This window comes from Lathamus discolor, unplaced genomic scaffold (genome assembly GCF_037157495.1).
Source record: "Lathamus discolor isolate bLatDis1 unplaced genomic scaffold, bLatDis1.hap1 Scaffold_76, whole genome shotgun sequence".
Taxonomy (NCBI): Eukaryota; Metazoa; Chordata; class Aves; order Psittaciformes; family Psittacidae; genus Lathamus; species Lathamus discolor.
The window spans coordinates 55872-75477 of record NW_027069388.1 but is presented as its reverse complement, the minus strand read 5'-3'; the positions used below and the strand labels follow the sequence as shown (position 1 = coordinate 75477).

Sequence of the window (19606 nt, the reverse complement as noted above, 5' to 3'; positions counted from 1 at the left end):
TGGACACAGGGGCTTGGAGCCCCCTGCTCCAGTGGAAGGGGTCCCTGCCCGTGGTCGGAGCTGGACGAGCTTTAAGCTCCCTTCATCCCACCCCATTCCATGCTTTGGAGGAGTCATCCCAATCCTCTCGGATTAACGCTGCGCTGTAACCGAGGGAGCCCCATCTGCCCGCGGGCCCCTCTCGGCCCTGCTTGGTCCAATGCTTTCAAGTCAGGCCTGGAGATGGGGACCTGGAGGTTCCCTGGAGCTGGGACCTGGGCACGGCCCACGGCCACCCATGGGCTGCAGCTCGGGGCTGGCAGCCCTGGAGCTTGGGCTCTCTTGGACCTGGGGCCGGCCACTTGGCCGAGGGGCATCTTCTCCCCTTGTGCAGCCCTGCTTTAACGCAGGAGCAGCCCCTGCCTGTGCAGGTCCCATTGGGAACTGAATCGGAATCATGGAATCATGGAACAGTTTGGGTTGGCAGGGGCCTTCGCAGCTCTTCCAGTCCAACCCCTGCCATGAGCACGGACATCTCCGACCCGGTTACAGGGGAGCTCCGGAGGCACCATCCCGGATGGCCCGGCCCGGCCCTGCTGCTCTTCCCTTGGACTTGAGGGTTCATTTCCTCATCGACCAGCACCCGCAAGTCCTTCTCAGAGCGGCCCTGCAGAGAAGGACTTGGGGGTGCTGGTCGATGAGAAACTGAACATGAGCCGGCTGCAGTGTGCGCTCGCAGCCCAGAAACCAACCGGATCCTGGGCTGCATCCAAAGGAGCGTGACCAGCAGGGCGAAGGAGGTGATCCTGCCCCTCTGCTCTGCTCTTGTGAGACCTCACCTGGAGCACTGTGTGCAGTTCTGGTGTCCTCAACATAAAAAGGACATGGAACTGCTGGAACAAGTCCAGAGGAGGCCACGAGGATGCTCAGGGGCTGGAGCACCTCCCGTATGAAGACAGGCTGAGGAAGTTGGGGCTGTTCAGCCTGGAGAAGAGAAGGCTGCGTGGGGACCTCAGAGCAGCTTCCAGTATCTGAAGGGGGCCTATAGGGATGCTGGGGAGGGACTCTTCATCAGGGACTGCAGTGACAGGACAAGGGGTAACGGGTTCAAACTGAAACAGGGGAAGTTTAGATTGGATCTAAGGAGGAAATTCTTTCCTGTGAGGGTGCTGAGGCACTGGAATGGGTTGCCCAGGGAGACTGTGAGTGCTCCATCCCTGGCAGTGTTCAAGGCCAGGCTGGATGAAGCCTTGGGTGGGATGGTTTAGTGTGAGGTGTCCCTGCCCATGGCAGGGGGGTTGGAACTGGATGATCTTGAGGTCCTTTCCAGCCCTGACTGTTCTATGATTCTATGACTCCATGAGCGCTTCCTTAAGGAGCTGTGGGTGTCTCAGCAGGTCCTGGTCCTCTGCCAGCGCCCTGCGTGGTGCTGGTTCGTGGTGGGGAGCTCAGCAGGGGCTGGCTCCGGAGCAGGACTCGGTGACGGGAGGAAATCCAGGTTGGAAAACGCAGCTGGAATTCTGTGCCAGGAGGGAAAACCCCCTTTGGCTCCTGTGGTGCCGATGCTCTTGCCGACAGGATCATTCCCACCCTGTGTGCCCGGAGGTGATGGGCACCAGGCCTGATGGGGAAGGGGCTCCGATGGGTCCTGACTCCTGCAGCTCTAGCGCTCAGTGCCAGGCTCTGCTTGGCAGGCACGGCTCAAACTCATCACCTGGGACCCCCCCAGCCAAAGCACCTTAGGGTTCCGAGGGGCAGGAGCGATTCCTCCTCTCTCCTGCCTCGTCCTGCTTCCTACATCAACCCATAGAAAGCATTTAACACGCATAGAACCATAGAATAGTGTGGGTTGGAAAGGACCTCAAGATCACCCAGTTCCAACCCCCCTGCCATGGGCAAGAACACCTCACACTAAACCATCCCACCCAAGGCTTCATCCAACCTGGCCTTGAGCACTGCCAGGGATGGAGCACTCACAACCTCCCTGGGCAACCCATTCCAGTGCCTCAGCACCCTCACAGGAAAGAATTTCCTCCTTAGATCCAATCTAAACTTCCCCTGTTTCAGTTTGAACCCATTACCCCTTGTCCTGTCACTACAGCCCCTGACGAAGAGTCCCTCCCCAGCATCCCTATAGGCCCCCTTCAGGTACTGGAAGCTGCTCTGAGGTCCCCACGCAGCCTTCTCTTCTCCAGGCTGAACAGCCCCAGCTGCATGATGGAGCATGATGGAGCCCTAAACCTCATTGCTCTGCCCTTCCAAACCAACCCCCGGCTTGGTCTGAACCTCGGCTGCCGGAGGCTCAAGGGTAGGGAATTGTCTTGGTTTGTGTCGGGGTTTAACCCTATCCCAGTGAAACCAGGACAGTTGCTGGTGGGTGTCGATGTTTGACCTCACACTGGTGCCGGTGGCTTCATTTGGCCTCACTGGGCTGTGGGCAGCTGAGGTTCAACAAGTGCTGGGACACTGGAAGGGGCTGAAGGGAGAAGTTGGGGATGCTCCATCCCTGGCAGTGCTCAAGGCCAGGTTGGACACAGGGGCTCGGAGCCCCCTGCTCCAGTGGAAGGGGTCCCTGGCCATGGTTGGAGCTGGACGAGCTTTAAGCTCCCTTTATCCCACCCCATTCCATGGCTCCATGACCTGGAGGTGCTGGGGGGCTTCTCCCTCTCGAACAGAGGTTGATAACGTTCCATTTTCCTTCTTTCTCGGACAGAGTGGAAGCAGCTTCCATGTGTTTGACCAGGGCCAGTTTGCCAAGGAGGTGCTCCCGAAGTACTTCAAACACAACAACATGGCCAGCTTCGTGCGGCAGCTCAACATGTGTAAGTAGCTCCCGGGCCAAGGGTTGGCTTGCTCCTGATGGGAGGTCCATGGCTCCGTGATGTTCCATTGCGTTGGGAGGATTTGCATTGCTCCACTTCGAGGGGACCAAGCGGTGGTTTTAAGGAGCCGGGGCCGGGGGGGGAATTACAGCATCCAGACCTGGAAACTCCTGCTGCATCCAGGGAACTTGAGGCTCTTTGGTTCTTAGAATCATAGAATAGTGTGGGTTGGAAAGGACCTCGGGATCATCCAGTTCCAACCCCCCTGCCATGGGCAGGGACACCTCACACTAAACCATCCCACCCAAGGCTTCATCCAGCCTGGCCTTGAGCACTGCCAGGGATGGAGCACTCACAACCTCCCTGGGCAACCCATTCCAGTGCCTCAGCACCCTCACAGGAAAGAATTTCCTCCTTAGATCCAATCTAAACTTCCCCTGTTTCAGTTTGAACCCGTTCCCCCTTGTCCTGTCACTACAGTCCCTGATGAAGAGTCCCTCCCCAGCATCCCTATAGGCCCCCTTCAGGTACTGGAAGCTGCTCTGAGGTCCCCACGCAGCCTTCTCTTCTCCAGGCTGAACAGCCCCAACTTCCTCAGCCTGTCTGCATACGGGAGGTGCTCCAGCCCCTGATCATCCTCGTGGCCTCCTCTGGACTTGTTCCAGCAGTTCCATGTCCTTTTTATGTTGAGGACACCAGAACTGCACACAATGCTCCAGGGGAGGTCTCACCAGAGCAGAGCAGAGGGGCAGGATCACCTCCTTCGCCCTGCTGGTCACGCTCCTTTGGATGCAGCCCAGGATCCGCGAGCGCACACTGCAGCCGGCTCATGTTCAGTTTCTCATCGACCAGCACCCCCAAGTCCTTCTCTTTGGGCCGCTCTGAATCTCTTCTTCCGGCATTCCCTGGTTATCACAGGGGATCCGGCCACTTCCCTTGTTTGTCCATCGGTCCTTTTGCCGTCCTGCCTCACGGAGGGTGCTCCTCTGCGATGCTTCCTGGTGCCGGTCCCACCGTATGGGACACCTTGTTTGTCCTCTGCTCATGTTCAGGTGTGGAACCAGCCCTGCTTGAGCTCCCTCTACCAAACAGGAGGGGTGTAGAAGAGCAATCCATAGAGCCAGGGCAGGAAGGACCTTGGAGCTGTTCATCCAGTCATGGACTCATGGAATGGGTTGGATTGAAGGGACCTTAAAGCTCCTCCAACCCCTGCCACTGGAGCAGGATGCTCCAAGCCCCTTTGTCCAACCTGGCTTTGAGCACTGCCAGGGATGGAGCATCCCCAACTTCTCCCTTCAACCCCTTCAGTGTCCCAGCACCCTCAGTGCTCTGCTGCAGGCCTGGAGCAGCGCCTCGGTGCTGGGCCTCATCCTGTGCAGCTCTTTGCCAAGGCTCCAGGGATTGGCATTCCCTGCGTTCCCTAGGGAAGGATGGGGAAGCAGCAGTTGGTTCCGGAGCTATTGCCTGCAGCTGGAATCCCCCACTTACATCCTGTCCCTGTGGATCCCGGGGGGGATTTGTTCCTTTGCCCTTTACAAATAAGGGCACTGTATCCCTGGAAACTTGATCCCTCCCTTCAGTTTCCCCCCTTTTCCTCCCCCCTTTTCCTCCCCTTTCTCTTCCTCCTTCCTTTCCCCTTTCTCCCCAGCCTGGATCCAGGCTGGGATTGCCCGGAGCCAGGGCCAGGACCTTGCCCTTGGCCTGATCGGGCCCCAGGAGGTTCCCACTTCTCCAGCCTGTGCATTCCCTCTGGATCCCAGCCCTTCCCTCCAGTGTGTTCCCCCCCAACCCCAGGCATCTTTTGCTCCCCTCCCCACGTGTCTCCCCGCTGCTGCTTCCTCCCCCTCTCTCTCCATGTTTCCAAACTGGTTTTCCAGCCTGCTCGATCCTCTTTTTCCTCTTCTAATGCACGAGGAATTCGAGGGCTGCCTGATGGGAGGCTGCACTTGCAGCAGCTCCCTCCCGCAGCTCTTGGGAATGCTGTGGGATTAGCCCGGAGACGCTGCTTCACGGCTTCCTGCCGTGCATCCAAGGATAACAGGCACACGGAGGATGCCTTTCCCCCCCTCTCACACGGAGCCTTCGTCGGGGATTAACGTTAACGCTCCAGATGTGGGCTGCGGAGGGCATTCCGATGGGATTAGGAGGGATGGCATTTTCATTACCTTTCAACACCAGCTCCCTTGAAGAGCCTCAGGAATGGGGCGTTCGGTTTTTAGGGATGACTCGAAGAACTGGAAACGGGATCATCCCGGCTGAAGGCTTCAGTGCGGAGCTTCTCCCTCAGCTCCCGAGGATGTAATTCCCAGCACGTGGGACGCTGCCCTCGGAGAAGGCTGAGGTTCTCAATGACTTCTTCGCCTCGGTCTTCCCTGGCAAAGGCTCTGACCGCACCACCCAGCTCGTAGAAGGCAGACACAGGGGCTATGAGAATGAAGACCTTGGGCCCGCTGTAGGACAGGATCTGGTTCGAGACCATCTTCAAAATCTGAATGCTCACAAGTCCATGGGACCTGATGGAATCCATCCGCGGGTCCTGAAGGAGCTGGCGAATGGAGTTGCTAAGCCCTTGGCCATCGCATTTGAAAACTCATGGCGGTCAGGTGCCATTCCCAACGACTGGAAAAAGGGAAATAGAACCCCCGTTTTCAAGAAGGGGAGAATGGAAGCCCCGGGGAATTACAGAGCAGTCAGTGTCACCTCTGTGCCTGGTAACATCTTGGAGCAGACTCTCCTGGAAGGCATGCTAAGGCACATGGAAAACAACAAGGGGCTTGGTGACAGCCAGCATGGCTTCACTAAGGGGAAATCCTGCCTGACCAATTTGGTGGCCTTCTATGATGGGGCTACAGAATTGATGGACAAGGGTAAAGCAGTTGATGTCGTCTACCTGGACTTAGAATCATAGAATAGTTTGGGTTGGAAAGGACCTCAAGATCATCCAGTTCCAACCCCCCTGCCATGGGCAGGGACACCTCACACTAAACTATCCCACCCAAGGCTTCATCCAACCTGGCCTTGAACACTGCCAGGGATGGAGCACTCACAACCTCCCTGGGCAACCCATTCCAGTGCCTCAGCACCCTCACAGGAAAGAATTTCCTCCTTAGATCCAATCTAAACTTCCCCTGTTTCAGTTTGAACCCGTTACCCCTTGTCCTGTCGCTACAGCCCCTGATGAAGAGTCCCTCCCCAGCATCCCTATAGGCCCCCTTCAGACACTGGAAGCTGCTCTGAGGTCCCCACGCAGCCTTCTCTTCTCCAGGCTGAACAGCCCCAACTTCCTCAGCCTGTCTTCATACGGGAGGTGCTCCAGTCCCTGATCATCCTCGTGGCCTCCTCTGGACTTGTTCCAGCAGTTCCACAAGTTTGCACAAGCGTTTGACACTGTCCCACACGACATCCTTCTCTCTAAACTGGAGAGACATCAATTTGATGGATGGAGCACTCGGTGGATAAAGAACTGGCTGGACGGCCGCACACAAAGAGTTGTGGTCAATGGCTCGATGTCCGGCTGGAGACCGGTACCGAGTGGTGTCCCTCAGGGATCGGTGTTGGGACCGGTCTTGTTCCACATCTTCGTCGCTGACATGGACAGTGGGATTGAGTGCGCCCTCGGCAAGTTTGCCGATGACACCAAGCTGTGTGGTCCGGTTGATGCGCTGGAGGGAAGGGATGGCATCCAGAGGGACCTGCACACGCTTGTGAGGTGGGCTGATGCCAACCTTATGGAGTTCAACCACGACAAGTGCAGGGTCCTGCACCTGGGTCGGAGCAATCCCAGCACAGCTACAGGTTGGGCAGAGAAGAGATTCAGAGCGGCCCTGCAGAGAAGGGCTTGGGGGTGCTGGTCGATGAGAAACTGAACATGAGCCGGCTGCAGTGTGCGCTCGCAGCCCAGAAACCAACCGGATCCTGGGCTGCATCCAAAGGAGCGTGACCAGCAGGGCGAAGGAGGTGATCCTGCCCCTCTGCTCTGCTCTTGTGAGACCTCACCTGGAGCATTGTGTGCAGTTCTGGTGTCCTCAACATAAAAAGGACATGGAACTGCTGGAACAAGTCCAGAGGAGGCCACGAGGATGCTCAGGGGCTGGAGCACCTCCCGTATGAAGACAGGCTGAGGAAGTTGGGGCTGTTCAGCCTGGAGAAGAGAAGGCTGCGTGGGGACCTCAGAGCAGCTTCCAGTACCTGAAGGGGGCCTATAGGGATGCTGGGGAGGGACTCTTCATCAGGGACTGCAGTGACAGGACAAGGGGGAACGGGTTCAAACTGAAACAGGGGAAGTTTAGATTGGATCTAAGGAGGAAATTCTTTCCTGTGAGGGTGCTGAGGCACTGGAATGGGTTGCCCAGGGAGGTTGTGAGTGCTCCATCCCTGGCAGTGTTCAAGGCCAGGTTGGATGAAGCCTTGGGTGGGATGGTTTAGTGTGAGGTGTCCCTGCCCATGGCAGGGGGGCTGGAACTGGATGATCTTGAGGTCCTTTCCAACCCGAACTGTTCTATGGTTCTATGACTTGCGCCATGCCCCCTCCGGGAGCTTGTGCTGCTGCAGTGGGAATAGCAGGAGCGGTGCCGGTGGCTGGAGTTGCAGGGAGCTGCTTGGAGCCGGGATGGGTGGAATGAGGGGAAAAACTGCAGAGCTGGATTCCTCGGGTGCCGTACACTGGTTAAAAATGCGATGTCGGGCCTTGGTGTGAGGCTGAGGGGATCGAGAACCTGAATATCATGGGATGGCTTGGCATGGAGGGACCTTAAAGCTCCTCCAGCTCCAACCCCTGCCACCGGAGCAGGGGGCTCCGAGCCCCTGTGTCCAACCTGGCCTCGGGCACTGCCAGGGATGGAGCATCCCCAACTTCTCCCTTCACCCCCTGCCAGTGCCCCAGCACCCTCATGGGGAAGAACTCCCCAAGATCCCATCACCTCTTCCCTCTTCCTCCCCATCCCATCCCTGCCTCCCTTGGCCCAAGCCCCTCTCCAGGCTCCCTGCAGCCCCTTCAGGCCCTGGAGCTGCTCTCAGGTCTCCCCTTCAGGACCCTTCCTTTCTCCAGGCTGCCCCCCCCCCAGCTCTCCCAGTCTGGCCCCAGAGCAGAGCCACTCCAGCCCCATGGCCTCCTCTGGACCCGCTCCAGCAGCTCCAGGTCCCCCTGTTGCTGCTGCCCCAGAGCTGGACCCATCTCCAGCTTTCTTGCAGCAGGCTCAGCAGAAGCCTCTGCCTCAGGTCCATCAGTTTCAGGAAGGGTTTTTCATTCCATTTCCCATTTCAGGATGGGCTTTGGTAGAAGGCAGGAGCACAGGGATGGAGCACTGGGTATTTCAGTGACCAAGGCTGACCTCTGCTTGCTTCTGCTTCCTCCAGTTCAGACTCTGCCTCTTAAGCTTTGCTTCCGTTGCCCTTTGGTTTTTCAGATGGCTTTCGAAAGGTTGTCCACATTGAGCAGGGAGGATTGGTGAAGCCAGAGAAAGACGACACGGAATTCCAGCATCCCTACTTCATCCGAGGGCAGGAGCATCTCCTGGAGAACATCAAGAGGAAAGTAACCAGCGTAAGTTCGTGCGGTACATCTTTTGGGATGAGCTTCAGCGAAACTGATTCACACCACAGGGTTGCTCCGGAAAGCCTTGGTCTGCTCCAAGGTGATGTAGAATCATGGGATCGGCAGGGTTGGAAAAGCCCTTTAAGCTCACCCAGTCCAACCGCTGCCAGCCCTGCCAAGGCCACCCCTGCCCCATGGCACTGAGGGTCCATGAGCACTCGCAGGGCCGGTGCCTGCAGCCCTGCCCTGGGCAGCCCCTTCCAATGCTGAGCACCCTCTGGGGCAGGAATTGTTCCTCAGCTCCATCTGACCCTGCCCTGGGGCAGCTTGAGGCCGGTTCCTCTTGTCCCATCCCTTGTTCCTTGGGGGCAGAGCCCAGCCCCTCCTGGCTCCATCCTCCTGTCAGGCACTTGTAGGGAGCCATCAGGCCCCCCGGAGCCTTCTCTTCTCCATCTGAACCCCCCAGATCCCTCAGCCCTTCCCCATCCCCGCTGTGCTCCAGGCCCTGCACCAGCTCCATTCCCTTCTCTGGCCCTGCTCCAGCCCCTCAATGTCTCTGTTGTAGTAAGGGGCCCGGTGCTGAGCGCAGGATCCGAGGTGCAGCCTCAGGATGATGCTGGGACTCGGGCAGAGCTCCTCCATCCTCCCTGGCTTTCCTTTCTGCGGCACCTTCCCCACCCTTCCTGGTCATTCCCTGTTCCTCACAAGCATCCCACTCAACCTGGGCACCTGGGGGCTCTTTCCAGCCGGCACTGGGCTTTGGAGCCCTGCGTTCGTTCTTCCTCTGGGAGTTCTCGAGGGCATTCCCCCATTGCCTCTACTCTGCTCTCCCTGCCCCTCTGCTCTGCTCTTGTGAGACCTCCCCTGGAGCATTGTGTGCAGTTCTGGTGTCCTCAACATAAGAAGGACATGGAACTGCTGGAACAAGTCCAGAGGAGGCCACGAGGATGCTCAGGGGCTGGAGCACCTCCCGTATGAAGACAGGCTGAGGAAGTTGGGGCTGTTCAGCCTGGAGAAGAGAAGGCTGCGTGGGGACCTCATAGCAGCTTCCAGTACCTGAAGGGGGCCTATAGGGATGCTGGGGAGGGACTCTTCATCAGGGACTGCAGTGACAGGACAAGGGGTAACGGGTTCAAACTGAAACAGGGGAAGTTTAGATTGGATCTAAGGAGGAAATTCTTTCCTGTGAGGGTGCTGAGGCACTGGAATGGGTTGCCCAGGGAGGTTGTGAGTGCTCCATCCCTGGCAGTGCTCAAGGCCAGGTTGGATGAAGCCTTGGGTGGGATGGTTTAGTGTGAGGTGTCCCTGCCCATGGCGGGGGGGTTGGAACTGGATGATCTCGAGGTCCTTTCCAACCCACACTATTCTATGATTCTATAGCCACAAGTGCTCGAGCTCCTTTCGCACTTGGTCTTTTCCGGGGGGGGGTTGTAAGGTCCCTCCGGCCAAACCAGGCTGGGATTCGATGCTTCTTTTATGAGAGCAATAAAACCCCCTGCTCAGAACCTTCTCCTCGCTTGCTTCCACGCTTGCGGTGGAGGTGATGAGCGCATCCGGTGACCGGAGGTGATGAGCGCATCCGGTACCCCTGCGAGAGGGTACCTGGGGTTTGTGCTCCCCATTTTCCTCCTCAGAGCAGCTCTTCCTGCAGTGCAGATCATGGGAGTTCCCTTTACTGCACCCAGCAGAGTCCTTCCGAGTGCAGGGAAGCCTCTCTCTCCCCGCAGTGCTGATGTTCTCCTGTGGCATTGCCCTGCCTGAGCACATCTTGCTCTGCTCCCTATCACGAGGTCTGTGTAGGCAAACAGCTCTGCCCTTCCCTCGGAGCTGGACGCTGCATTCCTGATCCAAGAATACCTGGGTTTATTTAGGCTGGGAGAGAATCCCGTGTCTTCAAGCAGAAACAGCTTGCCAAGGACCTGCTCTGTAGGTGGCCGGGTTGAGCCTCAGCACAGGGTCCGGGTGATGGATGATGTTCAGTGTGGGTTTGAAGGCTTCCCTGAGCGCTTGGGGGTTCAGCATCATAGAATCATAGAATAGTTCGGGTTGGAAAGGACCTCAAGATCACCCAGTTCCAACCCCCCTGCCATGGGCAGGGACACCTCTCACTAAACCATCCCACACAAGGCTTCGTCCAACCTGGCCTTGTACACCGCCAGGGATGGAGCACTCACAACCTCCCTGGGCAACCCATTCCAGTGCCTCAGCACCCTCACAGGAAAGAATTTCCTCCTTAGATCCAATCTAAACTTCCCCTGGTTCAGTTTGAACCCGTTACCCCTTGTCCTGTCACTGCAGTCCCTGACGAAGAGTCCCTCCCCAGCCCCCTTCAGACACTGGAAGCTGCTCTGAGGTCCCCACGCAGCCTTCTCTTCTCCAGGCTGAACAGCCCCAACTTCCTCAGCCTGTCTTCATACGGGAGGTGCTCCAGTCCCCTGCTCATCCTCGTGGCCTCCTCTGGACTTGTTCCAGCAGTTCCATGTCCTTTTTATGTTGAGGACACCAGAACTGCACACAATGCTCCAGGTGAGGTCTCCCAAGAGCAGAGCAGAGGGGCAGGATCACCTCCTTCGCCCTGCTGCTCACGCTCCTTTGGATGCAGCCCAGGATCCGGTTGGTTTCTGGGCTGCGAGCGCACACTGCAGCCGGCTCATGTTCAGTTTCTCATCGACCAGCACCCCCAAGTCCTTCTCTGCAGGGCCGCTCTGAATCCCTTCTCTGCCCAACCTGTAGCTGTGCCTGGGATTGCTCCGACCCAGGTGTAGGACCTTGCACTTGTCGTGGTTGAACTCCATAAGGTTGGCATCAGCCCACCTCACAAGCGTGTCAGGGTCCCTCTGGATGGCATCCCTTCCCTCCAGCGCATCAACCGGACCACACAGCTTGGTGTCATCGGCAAACTTGCTCAGTGAGCTCTCCTCTGTCTCCAGGTATCCAGCATCAAGAACGAGGACATAAAGGTCCAGCAGGACAACGTAACCAAGCTACTGACTGACATCCAGGTGATGAAGGGAAAGCAGGAGAGCATGGACTCCAAGCTGATCGCCATGAAGCAGTATGTGTGTGTGTGTGGTGGTGGGGGGGGTGGACCAGTGCAGACCAGTTTGCCCAGTGCTTCCTCTCCTCACCAGGTTGTTTTGAAGCCCTTCTCTGAGAGAAGGCTGCTCCTTGTTTGTTCTCCGTCCCAGCTTCCACTTGTCCCAGGATGCAGCCTGGGATTTGGGTACCTTTCTGCTTAGGAATGGGAGGTGGAGGGACCTTGTGGACAGGATAAAGACCTGGTGTGACCCCAGCCACGGGGTAAAGATGCTTTGGAGACCAGCTCTGCCTCGAGGTTGCCATTGGAAAGGTTGGGAAGGCTTCAGGAACTTCCTTTCTTTCCGGGGGCATGGATCTGCAATGTCAGAGCATGGTGCTGGGAGATCCTTGGGATGGGCTTTGGGTTTTCCTGCCTCGGGGCACACCTGGCTCTTGTCCTGTACTGCAGCAGCGTCTTCAGGTTGGTTTGGATAACATTTGCTCTCCTGTCCTAGTTGATTCCCTATTTGCACCCAGTAAAATTCCCTATGGATTTTGGCGCTGGCACAGGGTGCCCAGAGAAGCTGTGGCTGCCCCATCCCTGGCAGTGCTCAAGGCCAGGTTGGACACAGGCGCTTGGAGCTGGAGGAGCTCCCTCCAACCCATCCCATTCCCTGATTCCCTGATTTCCGTGCCTTTGGCGGTCCTGCGGCAGGTTTGAGGTGATGCTCCCAGCCTTGTATCCCTGTCTGAGGATGCAAACATCCACCAGCGCATTCCAGGCCTCCCGAGTGCCTTCGGGCTGCTCCCTTGCCTCTGGCTGAAGCACGGATGGGCATCATCGATGGTGCATCCCTGCAGGCCATCGCGTGGAGCGCCCGGAGCAGCGCTGGGCTCGCTGGGTACCAGGGCGCTGCCAGCCTCCCGCAGCAGAGCAGTTTCGGCTCCTTTTGACCCCTTCATCAACCAGGGTTTGCATCCTGGGAGCCCATCAGGTGCGAAGGCTCCTGGAAGAGCTCAACCCCTTTGTAGGACCTGGGAGTGCTGCGACCCTGCCTTTGGGCAGCCTTCATCCGGAGGGTGATGCCTGGAGCCTCCCGCTCCACAATGGTTGCTCCGTGCCGGCTGCTGGGTGCATCCTTATGCCCCCGAGCTCCAGGACTCAGCCAGGAGCTGGTTTGACAACAGCAAAAGAGCCTGGGGACGGGGAGCGGAGCAGCCCTGCGGACACGGAGCAGGATGAGGCCACCACCAAGCAGCCTGTGGCTGAGCTGTGCAGGGATCTGCCCAGGCAAACCCTGTGCGAGCATGGGCTGGAGCATCCGTGCGGGTTCTCCATGCTCGTGAGAGCATCCTCACCTCTTCCTGGAGGAGCTTCCAGCTTCAGGCTTCGTTCTTCCTGCTCCTCCATCCATCAGAGCCATGAGTGGCTTCGGTCTGCCGCGGGCTCTGCGTAGCTCTCAGTGAGCACAGCCTTTGGGTTCACACTTCAATAGGGGCTCAGACTGGAACAGGGGAGGTTCAGGCTGGATATGAGGAAGTTCTTCCCTATGGAGGGTGTAGATGAGGCCCTCAGTGCCGTGGGTTAGTGGTGGCCTTGGCAGTGCGGGGTAAGGGTTGGACTGGCTGATCCCGAAGGTCTTTTCCAGCCTGGTTGATCCCAAAGATCTTTTCCAACCCGGCTGATCCCAAAGGTCCTTTCCAGCCTGGCTGATCCCGAAGGTCTTTTCCATCCTGGCTGATCCCGAAGGTCTTTTCCATCCTGGCTGATCCCGAAGGTCCTTTCCAGCCTGGTTGATCCCGAAGGTCTTTTCCAACCTGGTTGATCCCCAAGGTCTTTTCCAGCCTGGCTGATCCCGAAGGTCTTTTCCATCCTGGCTGATCCCAAAGGTCCTTTCCAGCCTGGCTGATCCCGAAGGTCTTTTCCAGCCTGGCTGATCCCGAAGGTCCTTTCCAGCCTGGTTGATCCCGAAGGGCTTTTCCAACCTGGCTGATCCCGAAGGTTCTTTCCATCCTGGCTGATCCCAAAGGTCTTTTCCAACCTGGCTGATCCCGAAGGTCTTTTCCAGCCTGGTTGATCCCGAAGTTCCTTTCCATCCTGGCTGATCCCCAAGGTCTTTTCCAACCCGGTTGATCCCGAAGGTCCTTTCCAGCCTGGTTGATCCCCAAGGTTCTTTCCATCCTGGCTGATCCCGAAGGTCTTTTTCAACCTGGCTGATCCCGAAGGTCCTTTCCATCCTGGCTGATCCCCAAGGTCTTTTCCAACCCGGTTGATCCCGAAGGTCTTTTCCATCCTGGCTGATCCCCAAGGTCTTTTCCAGCCTGGCTGATCCCGAAGGTCTTTTTCCAACCCGACTGATCCCGAAGGTTCTTTCCAACCTGGCTGATCCCATGGTTCTGTGATTGCATGGAAAGATCAAAGCTCTTTAGAGCACATTGAGAGCTGACATCTTTGGAACATATGGAAAACGTTGAAGCCCTTTGGAGCACATGGAAAACGTTGGAGCAAGACCTTGGAGCACGTGGAAAACCCAGACGGGTTGAGCCTAAGGAAGGGAAAGGTGTGCGGGGTTTTTACTGCCTTCGCTTGGAGCTCGTCTCCAATAAAATGCTCCCAGTAAACGCCTTTTTATGGCACAGCTGCAAACGGACCTCCTCCAACCTCCCATTGCTCCATCCGCCCGGAACGCCGCGGGATAACCATCACAGCCCCTGCTCCCGGCGGATAACGCCTGTCGGGATCCGGTGCTGCCGGGCTCCGGCACTGCGAGCGCCTGATGGGAAGCAGCAAAGCTGATCTCTGGATGTGAAACCGTTCGCTCCCGCTGAGCTGGGAAGCATTCCTGAGGGAATGGGGCTTGGATTGTGTCCCTGCTGCTCCTGCATCCAATGGAGGGCCTGGAATTGGGCTGGGATTGTGTCCCTGCTGCTCCAACATCCAATGGAGAACCTGGATTTGGGCTGGGATTGTGTCCCTGCTGCTCCAACATCCAATGGAGAACCTGGATTTGGGCTGGGATTGTGTCCCTGCTGCTCCTGCATCCAATGGAGAACCTGGAATTGGGCTGGGATTGTGTCCCTGCTGCTCCTGCATCCCAATGGAGAACCTGGATTTGGGCTGGGATTGTGTCCCTGCTGCTCCCGCATCCCAATGGAGAACCTGGATTTGGGCTGGGATTGTGTCCCTGCTGCTCTTGCATCCCAATGGAGAACCTGGATTTGGGCTGGGATTGTGTCCTGCTGCTCCTGCATCCAATGGAGAACCTGGAATTGGGCTGGGATTGTGTCCCTGCTGCTCCAACATCCAATGGAGGGCCTGGATTTGGGCTGGGATTGTGTCCCTGCTGCTCACACATCCCGATGGAGGGCCTGGATTTGGGTTGGGATTGTGTCCCTGCTGCTCACACATCCCGATGGAGGGCCTGGATTTGGGTTGGGATTGTGTCCCTGCTGCTCTCGCATCCCAATGGAGAACATGGATTTGGGCTGGGATTGTGTCCCTGCTGCTCCTGCATCCAATGGAGGGCCTGGATTTTGGCTGGGATTGTGTCCCTGCTGCTCTCGCATCCCAATGGAGAACATGGATTTGGGCTGGGATTGTGTCCCTGCTGCTCACACATCCCGATGGAGAACCTGGAATTGGGCTGGGATTGTGTCCCTGCTGCTCCAACATCCAATGGAGGACATGGAATTGGGCTGGGATTGTGTCTCTGCTGCTCCTGCATCCAATGGAGGGCCTGGATTTGGGCTGGGATTGTGTCCCTGCTGCTCCTGCATCCAATGGAGGGCCTGGATTTGGGCTGGGATTGTGTCCCTGCTGCTCCTGCATCCAATGGAGAACCTGGAATTGGGCTGGGATTGTGTCCCTGCTGCTCTCACATCCCAATGGAGAACCTGGATTTGGGCTGGGATTGTGTCCCTGCTGCTCCCGCATCCCAATGGAGAACCTGGATTTGGGCTGGGGTTGTGTCCTGCTGCTCCAACATCCAATGGAGAACCTGGATTTGGGCTGGGATTGTGTCCCTGGGCTTGGTTTGGCTCCTGTGTTCTCCTCAGCTGCCTCTACGGATATTTCACTGTCTGAAAATGGCTTTTTTTGCCTTTTTTGCTTTTTTTGCACTTTTTTGCCCTTTTTTTCCCCTTTTTTCCCTTTTTTTGTTCTTTTTTGCCTTTTTTCCATTTTTTGCCTTTTTGTCCTTTTTTTTTTTTGCCTTTTTTTGCCTTTTTTGCCTTTTTTGCTTTTTTTGCCCTTTTTTTCCCTTGTTTTGTTTTTTTTTGTCTTTTTTTTTTTGCCTTTTTTTGCCTTTTTTGCCCTTTTTTGCCTTTTTTGCCCTTTTTTGCCTTTTTGTGTCTTTTTTTGCTTTTTTGCCTTTTTTTTGCCTTTTTGCCCTTTTTGTGCCCTTTTTTGCCCCATTTTTTGCCTTTTTTTCCCTATTTTGCCCTTTTTTGCCTTTTTTGCCTATTTTTGCCTTTTTCTTTTGCCCTTTTTTTGCCTTTTTTTTTTTTTGCTTTTCTTGCCTTTTTTTCCCTTTTTTTGCCTTTCTTGCCTTTTTTGCCCTTTTTTTGCCTTTTTTGCCCTTTTTCTTGCCTTTTTTTTTTGCCATTTTTGCCATTTTTTCGCCTTTTTTTGCCTTTTTGTTTTTTGCCCTTTTTTGCTTTTTTTTTTTAACCCTCTTTACCCCAAAATGAAATTCCTTGCAGCATAAGAGGCCCAAACCCCTCCAGGTGAGCAGTGGCGCTGGAGCGAGCAGCGAGGCCTCAGAGTTCAGGTTTGTCCCTGATCCAAACGGCTCCTTCCAGGACATCCCTTTGGGCTTCCCAGGCAATCCCAGCCCGGATCCAGGCTGGGGCAGAGGGGCTGGAGCCTGCGGAGCAGGACCGGGGGTGCTGGGGGGTAGAGAAGCTCAACACGACCCCATCCCCGGCAGTGCCCAAGGCCAGGCTGGATGGAGATGGAGCCCCCTGCTCCAGTGGCAGGGATTGGAGCTGGAGCTTTAAGCTCCTTCCCAAATCATTCCATGATTCCATGCCCTTCGGTGCGTTGCTTGCCAGCAGCGTGATCCCGCTCCCAGGACAGTTTGTTTCAGGCATCACTCTCTGCATCTCCGCTGTGCCCGAGGGCTTCTATCTCCTGGTTGGTTTCCAATTGGAAAACCCATCAAGAAGCACCTCGGGAGCGAGGTTGGGAATGCCGGCTCCAGCGGTCGGGAACGGGATCGGCTTGAACTCCATCCCTTCAGCTCCAGAGGCATCATCAAGCAGGGAGCAGGTCTTAATTGCGCTCGGCTTTGAGCAGGTCGCTGACCCCCAGTGTCTGCAGTTGCTCTTGGCTCCCGTTCTGCTTCCTCACTTCTGGAATGGGGCCTCCGCCAAGGCAAACGTTTCCTCTGGGCTTTCCCACTTGGAAGTGTTTGGGTTTTCAGCTGAGGATCCCGCTCGGAGCCGGCTCTGGCAGGGACTCAACAGGAGCCTCTTGCCCCGCTCCGGCTCCGTCGGGGGTCTTGCTGCAAGTCCCCATCTCTTGTGTGGTGCCGCACGGGTTGAGAGTCACGGAGTCAGGGAATGGGGTGGGATAAAGGGAGCTGAAAGCTCCTCCGGCTCCAACCACAGCCAGGGACCCCTTCCAATGGAGCAGGGGGCTCCGAGCCCCTGTGTCCAACCTGGCCTCGAGCACTGCCAGGGATGGAGCATCCCCAACTTCTCCCTTCACCCCCTGCCAGTGCCCCAGCACCCTCATGGGGAAGAACTCCCCAAGATCCCATCACCTCTTCCCTCTTCCTCCCCATCCCATCCCTGCCTCCCTTGGCCCAAGCCCCTCTCCAGGCTCCCTGCAGCCCCTTCAGGCCCTGGAGCTGCTCTCCTGCAGCAGAGGGGCAGGATCCCCCCCCCCTGCACCACTGCTCCCACTCTGGATGCACCCAGCACATGGGGGGGTTCTCCCCCCCCCCAGCACCCCAAGTCCTGCTCCTGCCTGGCCTCTTCTTCCCTATGGACCAAGGGGCTCCCATCCCATCCCATCCCCACCCCTTGCGCCGGCTGTGGGGCAGGAAAGGGAGGTGGTGGGGGGGCTGTCTCTTCCCAGTGATTCATGGTCTGTGCCGGGCTCCACTGGGAGCCCCGGCGTCTCCATCCGTCTGATGGGATCCAGACCGCTCCCGGCGCCGTCCGCACCTGCTTTTATCGGCTTTCCCTATGGATCCTCCGGGAATCGCCTTGGCCTCGGCCCCACACTGCCGGTGTGTGGGGGGGGAGCTGCTTCGAGCGCTTCCTCCTGCCCAGACGCTGCTCCCGGGGCCCCACTTGCAGAGGGAATGGGAAAGTTCAGCTTCCTGCCGACAGGAATAAATCTGCGCCGGACCCAGGCCTGCCTTTGGGCTCCGCAATTCCCTGCTCCGGGATGAGTTTACCGTGCTCAAACCCCCCCCCCTCCAATAAATCACAGCGAATCCTCCCGGCCCAAGGAGCGGCCTCCCTGCTTCCAGGCTTCCAAAAGCAACACATTCATTATCCCGGCGCGCGCTCCTCCGGGATCCGCCGGGCGGGAGCAGCTTATGGAAAAGCTGGAATCGAGCAGGGAAGCGCTGGGCTCCGACTGGAGGGAGCCAAGGAGGTGCTGTCGGGTTGAGCAGCAGAGCTCATACCCGGACCCCCCCCCCCCCGCATCTCCAGGTTCGGTGCTGGGCTCAGAGCTCTCCAGGCACAGACCCGAGCGCTGCTTTGCGTCCCCCTTCTCCTTCCCTTTTCCATTGGGAGCCTGGGGAGTGCAGCCGGGGTTATCCCATATCCTGGAGTCTGTCCTTGGAATGGAAAAGGGGAGGCCGTCCCGGAGCGCCCTGGACCCCTGTGGCATTCCCGGCCAGGCGTGCTCTGTGCTTTGCTCCTGCTCCGTGAGGCCACGGCATCGCGTGTCCTGAGCTGGGATGGGGATGGGGAATGGGATGGGGAATGGGATGGGGATGGGGAATGGGGATGGGGAATGGGATGGGGATGGGGAATGGGGATGGGGAATGGGATGGGGCTGCCCTGCCCATCCGAACCTGGCTTTGTCTCCTGGGCTTCATCCCTGGGGCAGTTTATGGGCAGGTGGGAGCCCTTCCTCCTGATCCCGAGGAGTTCAGCGCCCCGATGGCTCCATCCCAGCAGTTTGTGCTGCTTGGCGTTTGGATAGCAAAGCCTCATGGAGCCATGGGATGGGCTGGGTGGGAAGGAGCCTTAAAGCTCCTCCAGCTCCAACCGCGGGCAGGGACCCCTTCCACTGGAGCAGGGGGCTCCGAGCCCCTGTGTCCAACCTGGCCTTGAGCGCTGCCAGGGATGGAGCATCCCCAACTTCTCCCTTCACCCCCTGCCAGTGCCCCAGCACCCTCATGGGGGAGAACTCCCCAAGATCCCATCACCTCTTCCCTCTTCCTCCCCATCCCATCCCTGCCTCCCTTGGCCCCAGCCCCTCTCCAGGCTCCCTGCAGCCCCTTTAGGCCCTGGAGCTGCTCTCAGGTCTCCCCTTCGGGACCCTTCCCTTCTCCAGGCTGCCCCAGCCCAGCTCTCCCAGCCTGGCTCCAGGGCAGAGCCGCTCAGAAGCCAATAGGGAAGATCCCAATGGATCCTGTGCAGGACCCAGGCCAAGGGGCAGCTCATGGCCCGTCCTGCCCATAAACCATATGGAATGCTAGGAAAGCATTCCAGCCAGCAGCTTCCTGCACCCGTGGCTGCTTGGTCACCGCTCAAAGCCTTCCTTGTGCCGCTCCGGGTAGGTCGGATGCTTCCCTGCTTCCAACGAGCAGACGGAAAAGGACGGGATGCTCGGCTGTCAGCACATGGAATGCTCCTGATCCCTCCCTGTCTGCAGCCGGGGTGGCCAGGCCTGTTCCCAAAAGAGTCTTCTGGAGGCAGTAGTGATCCATGGTCGGCGCGAGCCAGGCCTGCTCCTGGAATCCTGTCCTCAGGGGCCTCATCCGGCGCAGCTGATGCCGGAGCGCGGAGTCACTGCCCAGAAAGAGCCTTTTCCCTCTGGGCAGCTGGGCAGCATCTGCCTCATCCTGCCCCGGCTCTGCGTCCGCTCCCTGCTCTCCCGCTGCCATTCACTGCCTGTTCCTGCTGGAAGCAGCGGGATCGGGGATTGATTGCGGTGCTGCTCCCCACAGTGTCCCATCAGGCAGGTTCGGGGGGGGGGGGGGGGGTTCTGCTGCTCAGTTCACTGCTTCCCATCTGGAAATAACAAATGGTTTGGCTTTGTGGCTCAATTCCCCTTTAAAATAGA

The 19606-nt window shown here is 57.7% G+C and overlaps 1 protein-coding gene across 2 annotated transcripts in view; it reads left to right on the top strand.

The window, feature by feature from the left end:
• Positions 1 to 19606, top strand: part of LOC136006874 (heat shock factor protein 1-like) — a 47590-nt gene that overhangs the window by 2967 nt on the left and 25017 nt on the right. Inside the window, exons 1-4 of one of the 2 annotated variants that reach the window (XM_065664919.1) lie at positions 2182 to 2287; positions 2693 to 2801; positions 8207 to 8343; positions 11265 to 11389. In XM_065664919.1, coding sequence (XP_065520991.1) covers positions 2771 to 2801; positions 8207 to 8343; positions 11265 to 11389 — 293 coding nt within the window. In that variant the 5' untranslated portion in view covers positions 2182 to 2287; positions 2693 to 2770. Of the gene's footprint in view, positions 1 to 2181; positions 2288 to 2692; positions 2802 to 8206; positions 8344 to 11264; positions 11390 to 19606 lie in introns of those variants that run through there. The other variant, XM_065664918.1, reaches the window with a different exon arrangement.